Source organism: Eulemur rufifrons, chromosome 7 (assembly GCF_041146395.1).
Source record: "Eulemur rufifrons isolate Redbay chromosome 7, OSU_ERuf_1, whole genome shotgun sequence".
NCBI lineage: Eukaryota > Metazoa > Chordata > Mammalia > Primates > Lemuridae > Eulemur > Eulemur rufifrons.
This window is the reverse complement of record NC_090989.1, coordinates 268,021,811-268,038,976: the sequence shown is the minus strand read 5'-3', so window position 1 is coordinate 268,038,976 and position 17,166 is coordinate 268,021,811. Positions and strand designations below refer to the sequence as shown.

Sequence of the window (17,166 nt, the reverse complement as noted above, 5' to 3'; positions counted from 1 at the left end):
GGATCAAAGTCGGTGGGGCAGGGAAGGGATGAGCCAGTCCGAGGGAACAGCACAGGTCCGAGGCCCTGAGGCAGCGAGGGCCTTGGCTTGCTGGAAGAGCAGAAGAAAGGGGAGCGTGGGGATCTCGGGAGCAAGACAGCAGCGGGCAGGACGGCCAGATCACGCGGGGCTTTGCGGGCCACCGTGACAGGCTCAGCTTCTAACCTAAAATAGCGGGATGCCATTGAAGGCCTTTAAGCAGGGAGCAACACCAGAGGTGTGTGCTTTCACGAGATCGCTGCAGCAGCTCCGTGTAGGGGACAGGGCAGAGGGGACCAGAGGGCAGACAGCTGGTGATGGGGGCGGGAGCACGTGTGCACATCTGAGCTATGGTTTGTAAACATAGTTACTATTATCATATCTAGTTTACCAAGGGAGCTATTGAACCCTGATAATATTGCTCGACTCAGATGGTTGCAGGGATCGGATGAGATAACAAAGTGCCGTGTGAGCCCTTTGTGACCGGATGAGGCCACCTGTCACGATGCCTCCTGGGGGTTCCCGTGCATGCCGAGACCACCGAGTGGGGGCCTCTGGAAACCGCGCCGTCCCTCTGCAGTGCTGCTGCTGGCTTGGCTCGGCCCCTGGGCCCCAGAGCAGCCCAGCATTCCCGGCCTCTGTCTTTCTGTCTTTCAGCCGGGGTTTTATAAGGGCCCCGCCGGCTCGCAGGTGACCCTGAGCAGCCTGGGGAACCAGACGCGGGTGCTGCTGGAGGAGCAGGCGCGGCACCTGCTGAACGAGCAGGAGCGCGCCACCATGGCCTACTACCTGGACCAGTACCGCGGCGGCAGCGTCTCCGTGGAGGCCCTGGTCATGGCGCTGTTCGAGCTGCTCAACACCCACGCCAAGGTGACCGCACCCCTCCTCTGGCCTGGCCTCGGCTTCCCGGGGGCCTCTGCATCCTTCCCCACCTCCCTCTGTCCCCCCTGGCATCCTACAGGGAGTCAGGCCTGAACTGAACCCTGAGCAGAGACTGGGACCGAGGCAGCCCTTGCCTCTGGAAAGCTCCCGGACTCCGGGGGGAAACAAAGTACCCGTGATTGGTGTCCAACACTGGGTGCACATTTAGCATCACCTGGATTGTGCTTCAAAAAAGCAGTGCCAGGCCCCACCCCCGGCGGGTTAACGCTTCACATCGGGGGAAGGCAGTTTTCCCAAGCCCCCAGGTGACTTGCTGTGCTGCCAGCTTTGAGAACGCTGCTCTAGCGAAGTCGGTGTGAGGTTCAGGAGCTGCACGAAGGAGGAAATAATTTAGTCCACTGGGAGGGGTTACATTTTGGAAGATCTGATTAGAGACAAGTAGAGGGAAGGGACAGCCACAGGCTTTGTGGCGTGAAACGAGGTGTGTTCGGGGAGTCACAGTCATGTGTGCATGCTAAGGAGGTGACCAGGAAGCAGCAGTCAGATCATGCTGGGCCCGGTGTCCAGTTGAAGGTGTTGGACTTTCTCCTGAGGGCACTGGAGAGCCATAGATGGTTAAGGAGGGAGGGCAGCAGGGGGGGGACCTGCTGAGTGCCCCTCTTGTCCCCACTCCAGTTCTCACTCCTGTCCGAGGTGAGAGGCACCATTTCCCCGCAAGACCTAGACCGCTTCGACCACCTGGTGCTGAGGCGCGAGATCGAGTCCATGAAGGCACGGCAGCCCCCGGGCCCTGGGGCCGGGGACACATACTCCATGGTCTCCTACAGTGACACAGGATCGTCCACGGGCAGCCACGGCACCTCCACCACTGTCAGCTCCGCCAGGGTGAGCTGCCCCTGCCCCGTCCCTGGCTTGGCAGCCGGGGCAGAGTTAAGATACTGGCTTTGGAGTGAGACCAATCTGAGTTCGGATCCCAGCACCACCACCTACCTGCCCTGTGCCTCGCCTCTGTGAGCCTCAGCCTCTCCACCTGCGACAAGCTGGTAGCTGCTGAGTGCCCGCTGCAGGCATGGGCTGTGCGGGACCCCTGGTGGACGAGAGAGACGTGGCCCTGCCTCATGGGGCTCACAGTCTGGGGGGCCAAGGGCTGGGGGAGAAAAGGGAAAAAACAGGTCATTAGATAGGTGGGAAAAATAATTACAGTCCGTGGGAGGATCAAATGAGGAAGCACAGCGACGCGTGTGGCAGGGTGCCCGGCTCCTGCTGAGCTCTCGGTAAGTGGCAGTGGCCATGGTGAGTTGGACGGTGATTTCTGTTTTCCCCAAAGGGCCACCCTGTTGTCTGTGGAGCCCCAAGCCCAGCTTGACTTTCCTGCAGACTCACCGGCCCCCCAGAAAAGCGTCTGGTCCATCTCAGGGTGTGGCTTTGCCCCCAGGATGCTTGGAGGCAAATCCCAGGAGGCCTTTGCGAGGAAGGGGCAGGAGGACATGCCAGCTTATCCTCCTGGGGAAACAAGCGGCCACTAACGTCCACGTGGTGGGAGAGTCAGGGCTGGAGGCCGGGAGAGCCAGCCTGGCTGCTCACCGTCCCCCACGCTCCCATTTCTTGCCCTTGGGTCATCCATCCCTCTCCTCCATGGAAAGGGAGGGAGGAAGTGGGGTTTCTTAAGCGCCATTGCTCCCAGATGCTGAACCGGGAGCTCTTACTGGTGGTTCTCAGACTCGAGACAGACACAGCATTAGTTGTTCCCTTGGACAGGGGGAGCAGTTGCTCAAGGGGGTGCACGGATGTCAAGGTTGCAGACACATGTGGTCAACCGGCGAGGTGAGCTCGCAGCTGCCAGGAAACAGCCCAGGAGTGTGCACCTCTTTCTTTTGCAGACCCCATCTCCCAGTGTGACTCTTCTTTGGCTCTGGGGCTCTGGGTTTCTGGGGGTATCTTCTGCTCCTCTATGCCCATCCCTACCGTCCCGAGTCACCATCATCCCCAAGGGTGCTCATCCCCTTCCTGGGATGACCCCGGAAGTTGCCGTGCATTCTCTATGGCTGGGCATGGCTGCAACGGAGGCCGTTTCATGGTTCAGGACTTCTGGGGGTGGGGAGGAGGCCGTCCTCCACCCCAGGCAGCATGTTTGGCTCTGAGCACACGCTTGGATGTGGCACCCAGGTGATGAGCTGATTTCAGGGTGCAGGGCCTCGGCCTGATGGCCGTTTCTCCCTAAATTATTCTTGCTAATGCCCACGTGGTGGGGCTTTGGGATCCGTGAGCCACGGCTGTAACACCTGGGGAATTGCAGACTGTCGATCCCTTTAGAATCAGGGATGAAAGATACAGTGGGTGGGATGGGGTGTATCTTTGTCTGGGCGGCTGGAGACCTAGGTTCAAAGTCAGCCTCCCTGGGCTTCACTTTCCCCTTGGTCCCTGCTGGCCCCTTGAGGGCAGATCAGGCCAGGGGGTCTAGGAGGTATCAGGTGACCATCACTCCTGAGAAGGGCTTTGGGCAGGGGTCCCAGGAGCCCCCTGCTCAGCACTGTCCTGCAGGGACCTTGTCCCAACCCAGGGGGCTGTCTCCTACCTGAGAACCACTGCCCCTGGCCAGTCTGGGCCCCAGCTGGACAGTTGACCCTGCCCTGCCAGAGGGGCTCTCCCTGTAGATTGGGGCACCCTGGGGAAGACAGACCTCAGAAAGGCCGTAGGATGGTTTTGTGTCTTTTGGGGACAGATGAAAAGGGTGGTCCTGAAGCCCCTCCCCACGTTGCTGAGGTGGGAATCAGTCTGAGAACTGGTTGCTGTGAGAGTCCGCGACCCACCGGGTAGCGCATGCGTGTCAGGGTTGGGACTGGACCAGCACGAGCTCCCGGAGGTGGGTTCTAAGAACAAGTGCAGGCAGGAGAGTTAGTGTGGAAAAGCTACTTCACCTCGGGGTGCCTCGGTTTCCTCACGTGCAGTGGGGTAGTCATAGCACGTCCCCCAGCTTGTTAGGAGGATGCCCGTGGGCCCAGGAGGAGTAACCTCTAGCACCAGCACCCCAGGAAAGCTGCCCACACCCCCGGGCAGGGGAGGCCTCAGTTCTTGCTGACGTGCCTCAGCCTGGCTGGGGAGACCACCTGGAGATTTGCGTCCAGGGCCACTTGGAGGCTCTGGGAAGCGCTAGGCCGAGGGACGGCCACTGCTCCTCTGACCTTCGTCCCACCTAGGTGCCCTCCACCTGCACGGCCCAGGGCTCCATTCCACAGACTCCGCTTCTCTGCCTCACAGGGCGTGGGCCCCCCTGAAATCCAGGCCTTCTCTGATCGAGGCTTCCAAACAGGATGCTCCTTGAAGCTCTGTCTTTCATTAGCAGGTGTGACCTTGGACAATTCACTTCCCTGCTCTGAGCCCGTCTTTCCGTCTGCCAAATAGGATTAATGGTCCCAGCCGTGCCCCAAGGTGCATGACCACCTCCTGAAGGCCCTTCTGTCAGGGCCAAGTGTCATTGCTCAGAGCAGGGGGACCTGCCCCCTTTCCTTCAGGGAGGCAGGCAGCGTGAGGGGGTGCCGGTTACGGCAGGGGGGCTCTCCCTTCCCCTCGCCCTCCTTTGTTCCTGCCCAAAGCCTTCAAGGTAATAGAACAGGGATTTGGAGAATCATGTTTATTTTGCGTGCGTGTGTGTGTGTGTGTGTGTGTGTGTGTGTGCGTTTTGGGAAGGGGTTGTTGCTGTGCCCACCCATTCCCCAATATTTATTTCATGTATTTTTCTTTTTGCCTTTTGCTCACCCTTCCTCCCCAGGAGCGGCTGCTGTGGCTTATAGACCTGATGGAGGTACCGTCCTTCCTGCGGGTGGGGACTGTGGGCATCCCTTAGCCAGAGCGGAGGGTGGGGGTCGTGGCCCTTCCTGCCACCCCCTTACGTCTGCACCCAGCCCTGGCGGGGACCGGGGATTCTTCCTGGTGCTCACTGTCTCTCCTGGTCACCTGTGGGTCAGGCTTCCTCGGGCTTTGGAGGGAGAATGCCCTCCGCTCAAATCCCAGCTCTGCCACTTCCTTCCTGTGTGACCTCAGGAAGTAGCTCCACCTCTCTGAGCTCAGTTTTGGGATCTGTAAAATGAGGTTGAGAGACCTCTTGGCCTTTGCATATGCCATATGCTGTCTGTCTAGACTGTTCTCCTTCCCAGTTCATATGGCCTGACTGTCTCCTATGTGTGCTTTCGCCCTTAGCTTAGATGCCACTTCTTCCGAGATTTCCCTGATCTTCTCAAGGGAGGTGATTTTCACCCCTGGCTCCTCCCAGCCCCTGGCTTCCTTTAGTCACAGCTCTTGTCTCATCAGATTCTGATAAGCTGTACAAGTCCCCCAGTTACCATCCGTGACCACCAGCTGCATGAGAGCAGTTACTGTGACTGGTGTCACTGCTGAATGCCTTGTGCTCAGGACAGAGCCTGGCCCATATTAATAGCTTGGGCCTTTAATAATAATAATAATAGTAGCTGACATTTGCTGAGAGTGCCCTATGGCACTGTGACAATGCTTTCCCATCGTATCTTCTTTGATCCTCCCAGTAAAGGAGTGGCAAGTACTGCTACAACCCCCCTTTTACAGAGAAGAAAACTGAAGCTCAGAGAGGGGAAGCAACTTGCTCAAGGTCACACAGCTAGCGAATGATGGAGTTGGGGGTCAACCCAGGGCTGCTCGCCTCTGAGCTGGTGCTGTCAACCCTGCCGTCTGGCTGGGACCCTCCCCCAAAGGATCACACCTTGTTCGGCATCGTCTAGTCATCATCCATCTCCTTCCTTCCTCCTCCTCTTCCTTCCCTTCTGTTCAGATACTGATTGAGCACTTGCTAAGTGCTGTTTGCAGTTCCAGGTGCGGGGGATACAGTGGTGACCAACAGAGAAATCCTTTCCATGATGGAATTTAGAGGAGAGCAGGGATGACAGACAACCAACAAGATGGACAGCGGAAATACAGTGTGTTGGGTGATGACAAGTGCTAAGGAGAAAAAGCAGGAAGGGATGTGGGGAGGGGGTAGTGCCTCTTCAGTTAAGACCGGCAGGAGGTGAGGGAGGGAGTTGTGCCCATGTCTGGGAGAAGAGCATTTCAAATGGAGGGAACAGGATGTGCAAAGGCCCTGAGGTGCGGGTGTGCCTGGAGTGTCTGAGCAAAGTCCAGGAGGCCAATTAGGCCAGAGCAGAGGGAGTGCAGGGCTGGGCAGGGCAGGGCAGGTGGTGTGCTGAGGACGTTGGCTTTGACTCTGAGTGAGATGGGAGCCCTTGGCAGGTAAGAGCAGGGGACTGACTTAGTCTGACTTAGTTTTAACAGGCCTCCCCACCCTGATTATTGAGAATAGACAAGGACAGGTTTGTACCAAGATGAACTGGTTCATTCCCGGGAACCAGCCAGGCCCAGAGGTTTGTGGGCCAAGAAGGGCTTAGGGATGTTATACGGCCTGAGGTGCTAAGAGGTGTAACGAGGTCCCAGCTCCTCCTGCTCCTGGGCCAGCCCCTGCCTTGATGTCCCCTGGGAACACGGGCCACCCCACCTCTACATACACTCACAGCAGGCCTGGGGACATGTGCACCCCTGCTGCCTGCACGTAGGGCCACAGGACAGAACCTCCTCCACCTGGAAGCCCTCCCGTGGGCTGTGCAGGGCACCAGGCCCCGTCCTAGGAATCTGGAGCCCCACATCCTTAGTCCACACTGGCCCTCCCACTCATGGGCCCTCAAGGAAGCCCCTCATCCACTCTTGGCCTCAGTCTCCCTCTCTGTACAACCCAGGCAGACCCCCCAAGGCCCCTCCAACTCTGAGAGCCTTCCCTGTGTCGGGAGGTGCAGGGAAATGCTAGCTGGAGGCACAGCACGGAATAGCCGTGCTCGCTGTGCTCCCCTCACTTCTCTGTGTCTTCAAACAAGGGCCTAGCTTCTTCCAGAGAGAGAAAGCTTGAGATAATACTAATCTTAATGGAAAAGAACCAAAAACATTTCTTTCTCCTGGCCAAAATCCCTTCCCGCGTTCAGCTCACACGCTTTTCCTATCTCCACTAAGTCACCTGTCACATTGCTTTAACTTCTTCATGGGTTTCCCTTCCCCAGTAGACAGGCAGAGCTGGTGGGGTGCGGGCAGGGACCACATCTCTCTCCTGTCTGTGTCCCCAGTGCCAGCTCAGGGCCTGGCCCGGAGTGGAGGCCCAGGTAGTGTGGAGCAGAGACAGAAATGACACCATGCTCCCCAGCCACCTGCAGGGTTCTCTTCCAACATTCGACCTTCTAGACATTCGCCTCCCTTGGGGTAGGAAGATGTCCTTTGCCCTGGCGTTCAGACAGGCAAGGTGGCATCAGGCGGCTGGCTCTCCGTGACCCAGATGCCCCAGACGTTTGCCCCAGATGGAGCCAGTTTCCATTTAGCCTGACTTCCCTGCATCCTGCCGTGCTGGTATCGATCCCAGGTTAAACGTGGCTCAGTCTGCAGCCGTTTCCCCTCACACCAGCGGCAGTCAGTCGGGCAATCAGATACGGCTCTCCCCCACCCACAAATGACGTTTAGTTTCCATTCGTCTGACAGAGAGTCAGCCTTGAGCATTGTTTGCTGCCTTCAAACAATATCATTTTCCCCCATAAAGATGTCGGCCAGGAGAGCAGGTGAAAGATGAAAGGCCTGCCCGACATTTCTTGAATTCTTCATCCCATGCCAGCAGGCTGGCGGCAGAGGGCCTCAATTGCACGGGCTTTGGAATCCTCCCAGCCGGGTTCAGCTCCTCAGACAGGCAGCCATGTCACCTTGGGCGGGGCACTTAAGCCTTCTGAGCCTCAGTTTCTGCATGTGTACAGTGGGCTGATAGGACACCGACTGTCTATGGGTTGCTGTGAAGATTCAGCGAGGTCGAGTGCGTATGCAGGTGTGGAGTGTGGAGGAACCGAGTCTGTCGCACGCTAAAGGCTGGAAAAGAGCTCTGCACAGGTCAAGGCCAGCCTTGTACCCATGCAGCAGGTGCCATCGAGGTCAGGAGGTGGCAACTGGGACGTGCCCTGGTCTTGAGGAAGGAAGTGATGTGATCCTGTTTTCATCCTTTAAGATGCCTCCCCTCCCCTGTGTGTGGAGAGAGCCCAGGTGGACGGGGGTGACCCCGAGGGGCTGTTGCTCCTGTCCAGGTGTGCAGGTGTGTTGGCACCACATCCGCCACCCCGGGAAGCTGCTGAGTGACCAGAAGGGGGCACAGTGAGGCTGGACTGTGCCTTCCTCCGTGAGTGGAGCAGCCCACTCTGTCTCCGCGCCCGCCCCCTGCACACCCAGAACCATAACCTGCCCGAGGCGTTAATGCCTCCCAGCGGCTGCGACTTCCCTTGCTGGGTCTGAGTGGGACCACGCCTCCCAGCCAGCGCTTTGCTGTGTCTGCAGTGGTTTTACGGAGCACTTGCCTCCCCTTGTAAGACTCAGGGGTGCTGGGAGCCAAGCGCACGGAGGTCAGAGCCTGTGTGAACACGGGCTGCCCCTGCTCCCCTCAGGGCACCGACTTCCCCAGCTCCCACGTGGAGGAATCGGGCCACGCGTTGACTTAGGACGGTTCTTCACCGTGTCCGTGCCGCGGACCCCTCTGGCAGGCTGGTGACACCCCGGGACTCCCTTCTCAGAATAACAGTTTTTAACTGTTTAAAAATAAAATGCACAGGATGCCAAAAGAAATCATATCATGACGTACCATTTTCCAAATATGCAAACACGTCGTAAAACACGAGCTACTTTATTAGCAATAACTAGCTCGAGCCGAGGGTCGGCGACTGCTGTAATTGTGACTCTTTGATGAGTGTAAATGAGATTTTGCGACAGCTGGAACGTGGTAGGAAGATCGGTGACTCCTGTGGGTGACAGAGGCTGATTGGACTGAGGCTTTGCTGCTTCCCGCTTGTAAAGGGGGGAAATGCCGCGTTGCAGGTGGAGGTTGATGCGGGCGGAGAGGCAGTGTTTCCCCCGCCAGGTCCGCAGGGCCCTGCGTGCCGTCCCAGGAGGCCTGGCTTCCACCCTTGTCCTCGGGCTCTTCCAGCCCTAACCTTCTGGAGATTCTGGGTCAGTCTCTTTCCACTGACATCCTTTCCCTAAGCCCACAGGGAGGGAGAGGCAGGGCCAGGTTTCAGCTTGGCAGGAGGAAGCGTGGTCTGTTCGGAGACACAGGCCTCGCTGCGAGCAGGCAGTGACTCCCGCCCCGTGAGGTAAGTGGCGGCCCGGTGGTGGGGCCGTCCTCTGTCTCAGCCACACCGGCCAGTCTGGGTCCCAGTTAGCTGCTTTCAGCCAGTCCACTGCTCTGACCTTCCCCTTCAGCCTCTGGGCTTCCATTCCCCCATGCTTGGATAAATGGGGGGGTCCAAGGATCCGCATCTCCACAGTGTAGCTGTCACCCAGGGTCTGGTCACACCAGTGGTCTAGCCCCCCCGCCCCCACCCCTTCACTCTGGGCAGCCCTGCAGCCGCCCAGGACTTCCTGGCTCCCCCCAGCTCACATCGCTGTCCCCCCACCCCCAGCCCCATCTTTCCTGGGGTGACAACGTCCCCTCCTAGCCCCAGCCCTGGCCAGGCACCACCTCGCTTTCCTCTTTTCCTTGCTGCCTCTGTTTCTCTCCATTGCTCTCCCCCTCTCCGCCTTTTCTGAGGGACCCCTCCCTTCTCTCTTACTCCCGCTCTTCCCTCTCTGATCTCTTCCCTCTGCCCTTCTCTCCCCGTCAGCAGCCCCTTCAGGCAGAAATCTAGGTCCCCACTGGTGATTTTCCCAGAAGACTTTGTGACCTAGTGCCTCAGTTTCCCCATATACCTAATGGGGGAAGGGTCCCCCAGCCTCGGGGCCCCGGTGCATTCTGGGGTGGGGCTGGGGGAGCCTGTTGGGCTGACATGAGAGGAAAGCAGGAAGAACAAAGAGCTGAAAATAGGACCTTCTGGCCTAGAAACCAGGGTTGGGCCCCGGGGAGGAGCCCGTTCTGCTGAGGTGGCCCTGGGCACCCGGGCGGCATCTGGGCTTTGACGTCACCCGAGCGAGGCCTCACCTGCCTCCTTTGCAGACTCCTGCGTCCACCCGGCAGAGGTCAGCACGGGGGATCACCCCTTGTCATTTCTCTTCATTCGTCCCCTCACAAGTCCCCCAGACCAGACTGCTGCCACGTCTGGGCCCTAACTGGGCCGATGCAGACAATGAGTTGTTTCCTCTGAAAGGGAGGGAATTTCTGAACTGCCACAGGTTTGAGGAGGGACAGGAACAATGACAACAGACCTTGAAGGCTTCCTGGCTCTGTGGGAAGCAGTTTTCTTGTCTGGGAAGCGGAGAGTTCGGCTTCCTGCCCTGTCCTTGCTGTGTGACCTTGGGCAGGTGACCTTCCCTCTCTGATCTTCAGTTGCCTCAGCTGTAAACTGGGTGAAGGGCACCTGGCAGGATTAATTGAGAGGCCGGGTGTAAGCGCTCAGGTGGGCTCCGGCCTTGGTGGGTGCAGGGGAGGGGCCCCAGGTAGCTGCACCTGTGTGGGGGTGGTGGCCAGGACGCACAGCCCAGCTCCTGTGTGAGTTCTGACCTTGAGCCTCCTCTGGAAGCCTGTTCTGCAGGCATTTCTGCTGACGTGTCCCCGGGGTTCTTAGCCTGCTGTCTGCAGCTATTTCAGATGCACAAGGAACATGGCTCGGGGACTCGGGACTCCTGAGCGTCTGGATTCGGCAGATGGAGTCTGGCAGGGCCGGGCTCCAACCCGTCTGCCGTTTGCTCCACTTCAAGCCTTCCTCCCACGGCTGGGTATTTGTCCCCCGGCCACCCCTTCCCCTCCCCGCCATCCTTGGCTCTAGGATGGGCCAACAGTTGCCATGTCCCCTCATTTCAGAGAGGTTGTTTGTGGGGCCCTCTGGTTCCCACGATATCAAGGCCGTGTCCATTTCTGGGGTTGGGGTAGGGCAGCATGGACTTTGACCCAGACCCGGGTTAGAAACCCAATCTGCTGCAGGTTGGCCACGTGACCTTGAGCAAGTCACTTCCCTCTCTGAGCTTTAGTTGTAAGAAATGTGCTAGGAGAGAATCTTCATGCCCGCCTTACAGGGTTGCTGGGAGAATCAATTGAGCTAATGCAAGTGAAACACCCGGCACAGGGCCTGACGCACAGTAGGTCCTCCACAGTTTGTAGTTCTCTAATATCCTTTCCAGGAAAAGTCACACCCTCCTGCGCTTCCCTCGTAAGGCACGGCTGCCTGGTAAGTGCTTGCTGAGCGGCGGAACCACGTGCAAAGCTCCCGGCGCACCAGAACAGGACACAATCCCATGTCTTTGGTCTCACCACGCACTGTCATCTGAGCCTCACCGTGGCTTCCCCCAGGGTCACCTGCAGGTTGGATTCCTGTGGCAGGTGGCAGAGGCTCCCTTGTCTTTGCTGTAGACACCTCCAAGGCTCTGCCCCTTCTCTGCTGCTGAAGTCAGGGCCGTGACTGTCGAATTCTGAGGAGTAATTGTGTGTAACCAGCCCTGCACCCCTGTTTACCTGAACTCTGGGTGGTCTGCATCGCCCAGCGGGGCTGTTTCCAGGGAGCATTGGGTTCATTCTGGCTTTGGAGGAGGGGTTTGTACAGGAGAGCTGCCATTTCAGTTCCATCTGAGGTGCTCACACAATCTGGGGTACACCTTGCAGTTCATTTGATTTGCAAAGGTTTCTGGTGAACGTGACAGTCACCTTCCCTTGGACATTGTGGCAGGCCCTGCTCTGAGTGCTTTGTAGGCATTAATACTGCATAAGGCAAGACTGCTGTTACCCCATTTTGCAGATGAGGAAACTGAGGCACAGAAAGGTTCAGTGATTTGCCCACCATCACTCAGCTGTAAGTGGCAGAATGGGTGTGATCTCAAGCCCCAGAGGTGGCAGAGGCAGAACCAGTGTCACTAATCAATGGGTGAGAGAACAGCCCCATTTCAACTGTCCCTTCTCAAAGAACCTCCCCCCATTCCACCCCCGCCAGCACACACTGTCCTTGTGTCACAACGGCTGTCAGCAGCATCTTGTTGTGAGGTGGTGTGCGGTTAGCAGATCAGGAGGCCGAGGTTTGCACATAAGCATTAACTTTGTTGGAAAAGTGGGGACAGTTGCCCCAGCATGACTTTGCCTAAGAGCCATCACGGGACCAAACGAGGAGCTCTGGGTTCCCCAGGCTCAGAGCCAGGAGGGCCGAGCATCCTATGGGTTCCAGTCGCTGGTCTCTGTGCCCATGTGCCCTTTGTCTGCCCCGGAATGCTCGCGGCTTCAGGGAGGGCATTCGAGGCAGGGATCTGTTTGGTGTGACTGGTGCACTCTGCCTTAGGGGTGTGGAGCTGGGAGGCCTTCTGTCCCCACCTGCTGCCCTCACCCTCATTCCAGCCTTCATTACTGCCCCCCGATGTGACCTGAGGTACCACCTCGCTCAACTCCTTTGCCAGCCAGGGCCTCCCCCGATGACGGCTAGAGTGACTGATTCATTCATCCATTGATTCATTCATGGAGTCATCAATTTCGTTAGTAAATATTTGTCAAGCAGAAGTCTCTGAGCTCCTGTTCTGAGCACTGGCAAGTCCTGCCATCTCAAGCTTTGTATGCTAGTGGGAGAGACGGGCAATAAGCAAATGGACAGTATAAAATCAGGTTGTGATAAGTGTTATGCAGAAAACCAAAGCAGGATCAGGGGTAGAAAGAGACGGCGGTGGGCGGTGATGTGTTAGACCCAGCTGGTCTGGAGGGCCTCACTGAGGTCAGAACTAAACAGAAGGAGGAAATGAGCCATAAGTATGTTGCAGGCAGAGAGCAGCAAGTGCAAAGGCCCTGGGGCAGGAACAATCCCATCATGTTGCAGGAGTAGCAAGAAAGGAGGACCCAGTCACTACATAGGCACGATGAGTGTAGGGTTTGGAACTTCCTCCAACTGAGATGAAAAGGCCCCGGGGGCGCATGAGCTGGGGAGAGACAAGACCTGACTTATAGCTCAAGGATGACGCCCTGGCTGCTGGGCAGATAATGTGATCGGTGAGAAGGGGAGGAATGAAGCAGGGCAGGGGATTGGGGGTTGTGGTTTTAGGTGGGATGTCCGGGGCTGACCTCATCGAGGAGGGTCTTAAAGGAAGTGAGCGAACAGTATGCCTGCGGGCAGCTGAGAATTGGTCCAGGCAGAGGCAACAGCCTGTGTGAAGGCCCTGACATGCCTATGGTGTTCCAGTGTGGCTGCAGGGGACATGAGAAAAGGGCCTCTTCCTAGAAGGCAAACTTGACCACAACTCCATGGCAACCCACTGCCCTCGGGCTCAAGTCCTAGCAGCTCCACACTGAAAGATTCTTAAATATCCTCCATCTCCTTCCTGCTTTATGTACACCCTGTCCTCTGTCTGAAACACTCGTGGTTCCCTTCTTTGCCCTGCTCAATTGTAAGACCCAGCTTTAAGCTTTTCTCCCTCCTCCAGGAAGCCTTCCTTGATAACCTCTCCCCTAGCTGCGTTATGTGTCTGTGTTTGCAGACCCCACTGTCTGTAAGCTCCCAAAGGCAGAGGTATGATGTCTCACCTCCTCTGTGTCCCCAGCCCCTGGTCAGTCTGGAGCTTCAGAGATGCTCGGTGTTGATGTACTTGAGACTGGAGCCAGGTGTTGGTGGCTGGATTCGGGTTCTCCAGAGAACGAGGGCCAATAGCATATACTACCTAGGTGTATAGAAGGATTTGTTGTGAAGGACTGGCTTGTGCAGTCATGGAGGTTGAAAAGCCCCACGAGCTGTAGTCTGCAAGCTGGAGGCTCAGAAAAGCTGGTCGTTTAGTTCCAGTCCAAGTCTGAAGACCTGAGAACCAGCAGCACCGATGTCTGAGGGCAGGAGAAGATGGACATCCCAGCTCCAGAGGAGAGAGCGAGTTCATCCTTCCTTTGCCTTCTTGCTGTGTTCAGGCCTGTAACGGGTTGGATTGTGCCCACCCACACTGGGGAGGGCAGTATTCTTTGCTCAGTTTACCAATTCAAATGTTAATCTCTTCCAGAAACACCCTTGCAGACATAGCTAGAAATAATGTTTTGCCAGCTGTCTGGGCATCTCTGAGACCCGGCAAGTTGACACATAAAATTAACCGTCACAGTGGCAGAGGCTCACTGCCATCCTGGCTCTGTGGGGTGGAAAGAAATGGCTCCCTGCGCCCTCCAGGGAGCCCGGCTCAGAGAGGAGCTCTGCCTGGCCACCCCGAGACAGCCTGGGGATGGCCTTTGGGCAGCTCAGTGCCACCTGAGGCAGCACCAGCCTTCTTCCTGTGTCTTGGGGAAGACAGAAAGCAATGGACATTTTTGCAAAATAAGACCCATTTAAACCTTAAACCACCACCTTGGGATTAAAATCAAAAAAGAAAGACGCTCTCTCTCTCCCCAGCCACTTCTCACTTGCCGCTCTGCCATTTTCACACCTTCCTGGGACTCATCAGCCAGCTGTGGAGACAGCGGCCTGGGTTTTGGCGCCCACAGCACTCACAGCCGAGCCCAGGAATTTCCAGTGGAGGCCAGAGATGCCCCAGCATCACCAGGAGTTCAGGGGAGGCCTGAAAGTGACTGGAAAGTCCCAAAGATAAATTAACTTCAAAGTGACTGGCAGGCAAATTGTCCTTAATTTTAACGGATAAAGTGAATCTTGACGAAGTTGGATATGGTCGGCGTCACATGAACCACTTGAGGATGTCATAAGACCTCCTAGATCTTGATGGCCTAGAAAACAGACCGGTTTTCCCCTGTCAGCTTCTCTTTGCTCATCTTGCTTTCTTGTCCATTTCTAGAACACTCTGGACCTGGAGGAAACTGGCGAGGCCGTCCAGAGCAATGTCAACACCCTCCCAGACGTGTCCGTGGTAAGGCCCTGGCTGCCCTGTGGTTGTGTCCTGCCCTTCCTGGTCTGCTCAGGCCCTAGGGGCTCGCTCCTCTCTGTGGCAGCCACAGGGTGGGCAAGGGGACAGAGGCTGGTGCTGTGAGCTCTCAGACCGTGCTGCAGACCAGCGTACACGCGCACTGCTCTGCCATCCCTAGCAAGGGCCCGCATGGCTCGCTCCTGGTGATTTTAGGTGGGGCTGTCTGGCTAACGGGCCACTGTGTGACTTTGGGCAAGTTTCTCAGCCTCTCTGTGCCTCAGTCTTCCCATATGTAGAATGGAGATGATAATAATATACTCCCCCATAAGTTTATGGCAAGGAGTATGTTAATTAGTGAATTGAAGCATGCAGGACGGTGCTGTAAGGCTGCCAGAGCTGTGCAGGTGTCAGATGCTGGCCTAGGCAGAGGGGACTAGCAGCCACAGCCTCCATGGCCGCTGTTCACCACGCACCTGCTGCGGTACACACAACTCTGCTGGGTAGGTGTGCCTTTCCCCATTGCCCAGAGTCATGCTCAGAGAGGCGCTGTGCCTTGCTCAGGGCCACACAGCACCCCAGCCCATGTGCCCATCTTCCTCCTGTCCCTTCTCTCTCCTTCCAGCCCTGTCACACCTCCCGCCTCTAGGAGCCAAGATAATCCCCTAATAAGAAATGGCTTTTTTGTGTTTCCATCTTCTTCCTCCCGTCTCTAATTAAGTCTTGCTCCCTGTGACATGCCCTGGCTGATGCCAAGAACTTCAGTTCCCAAAGGTAACGATGCCGTCCCCAGAGACACCCTCTAAGATCCCGACACTTATCAGCTGCCGAGATGCTGGGGAGAAGTTTTCCACTCAGGTGCTACATTATTCAGAGCAGCGTGGCCGAGAGCCCACAGAGCGGGGACAGAATTCCAGCGGGGCTGGCACCACTCGGCCGCTCCAGCCTCTGCTCTTCCAGGGCGATGGGCTCTGACTCCTTCTACTCCTTTTGGGTCTTTTGGCAGGATGATGTCAAATCCACCTCTGAGGGGCCATCAAGCTTCAAGGCACCTCTGGCCCAAGGCCACGACCACCCACTCGGCCAGCCGAGGAAGCCAGGGGGAGAGGACCTCCAGCCGCCTTCCTCCGCGTCCTCCCACTCGGGCATCGTCTTCTCGGCTCCGCAGAACCGCAGCCCGCCGGCGGGCACCGCACCCACCCCGGGGACCTGCTCTGCACAGGACTCGCCCCCCTCCCCCATCTATGCCTCCGTCTCCCCTGCCAACGCCGGCACCAGGAGGCCGCTGGACACCCATCTGGCCCTGGTCAACCAGCACCCCATCGGCCCCTTCCCCCGGGTGCAGTCACCCCCGCACCTGAAAAGCCCCTCTGCAGAGGCCACCGTGGCTGGGGGCTGCCCTCCACCCGCCTCGCCCTCCGGACACCCCGACCAGACAGGCACAAACCAGCACTTCGTCATGGTGGAGGTGCACCGCCCCGACAGCGAGCCGGACGTGAACGAAGTGAGGGCGCTGCCCCAGACACGCAGTGAGTACCGCGACGCTGGGCTGGGGGCTGGGCTCGGGGTGCCCGGCTCTGTGATCCTCGGGGGTCCCTGTCCTCTCTGGGCCGATCTACTGTCCACACAGTCCACACAGTGAAGGGTGGGACTGGTGCTTGCTGAGGGGCCTGGTGGCCCAGACGTTCCCTGGCTCAGGGTCAGGGTGGCCAGGGGGACAGGACCCTGAGCCCAGTGTTAAGGTGGCTTTGGAATTGCAGACTCCGGTTAGAATCCCAGCCCTGCTGTTGACTGGCCGTGGGACTGTGGACAAGCTGCCTGCTGTCCACGCCTTGCTTTCCCCATCATAAAACGGAGATAACGGGGACAGCCCTGCCAGGCCTCCTCCAGCTCCCCCAGCCCTGGCCTCCCCCCATGCATGTCATAGTCTCTCCAGGAAGACAGGGCTCACTGCCGGCAGTGGTGGCGTCTGTTGTTGCCCTTGTCCTCCAGGACCTGGCACAGAGCGGGTGCTGGGGGAAAGCCGGGTATTGAAGTTGCAGTCTCGGGACCCCTGGCAAGTCTCCTGACACGGGGCTGCAGGGTCAGAGTGCAGGAAGAATCTTCCGGACACCTGGGAGGCCAGCCGAGGCTGCAGCCCCTGGTTTTCCAGGGGACATCGGCTAAGGAGGTGTAGCGGGAAGCATAGAGCCTGCTCTCCCCTCCCAGAAAGCTCCGGATCGCTGCCCTCCCTTTAGTGAGTTTGGGGACATTCAGCTGGGTTCTGCTGCCATCTTGTGGCTACAGTGACATGTGGGGCCGGCTGTGGCCAGGGAAGAAGGCAGGCCAGGTCGGGGAACCTTACCTGAGAGCCTGCCGTGTGAGGAGCAGAGCACGGACAAGGATGCAGAATGCAGGGCTGCGGTGGCCAGCAGCTTAGCGAGGGGAGGGCAGGGCTCCCACAGATGGCTC

At 57.8% G+C, this 17,166-nt stretch overlaps 1 protein-coding gene across 2 annotated transcripts in view; it reads left to right on the top strand.

Moving 5' to 3' along the window:
- WHRN (whirlin) overlaps positions 1-17,166 on the top strand; it is an 87,426-nt gene that overhangs the window by 67,463 nt on the left and 2,797 nt on the right. For both annotated transcript variants that reach the window (XM_069474582.1, XM_069474581.1), the window contains exons 6-9: positions 676-888; positions 1,576-1,785; positions 14,650-14,721; positions 15,722-16,244. In XM_069474582.1, coding sequence (XP_069330683.1) covers positions 676-888; positions 1,576-1,785; positions 14,650-14,721; positions 15,722-16,244 — 1,018 coding nt within the window. The remainder of the gene's footprint in view (positions 1-675; positions 889-1,575; positions 1,786-14,649; positions 14,722-15,721; positions 16,245-17,166) is intronic.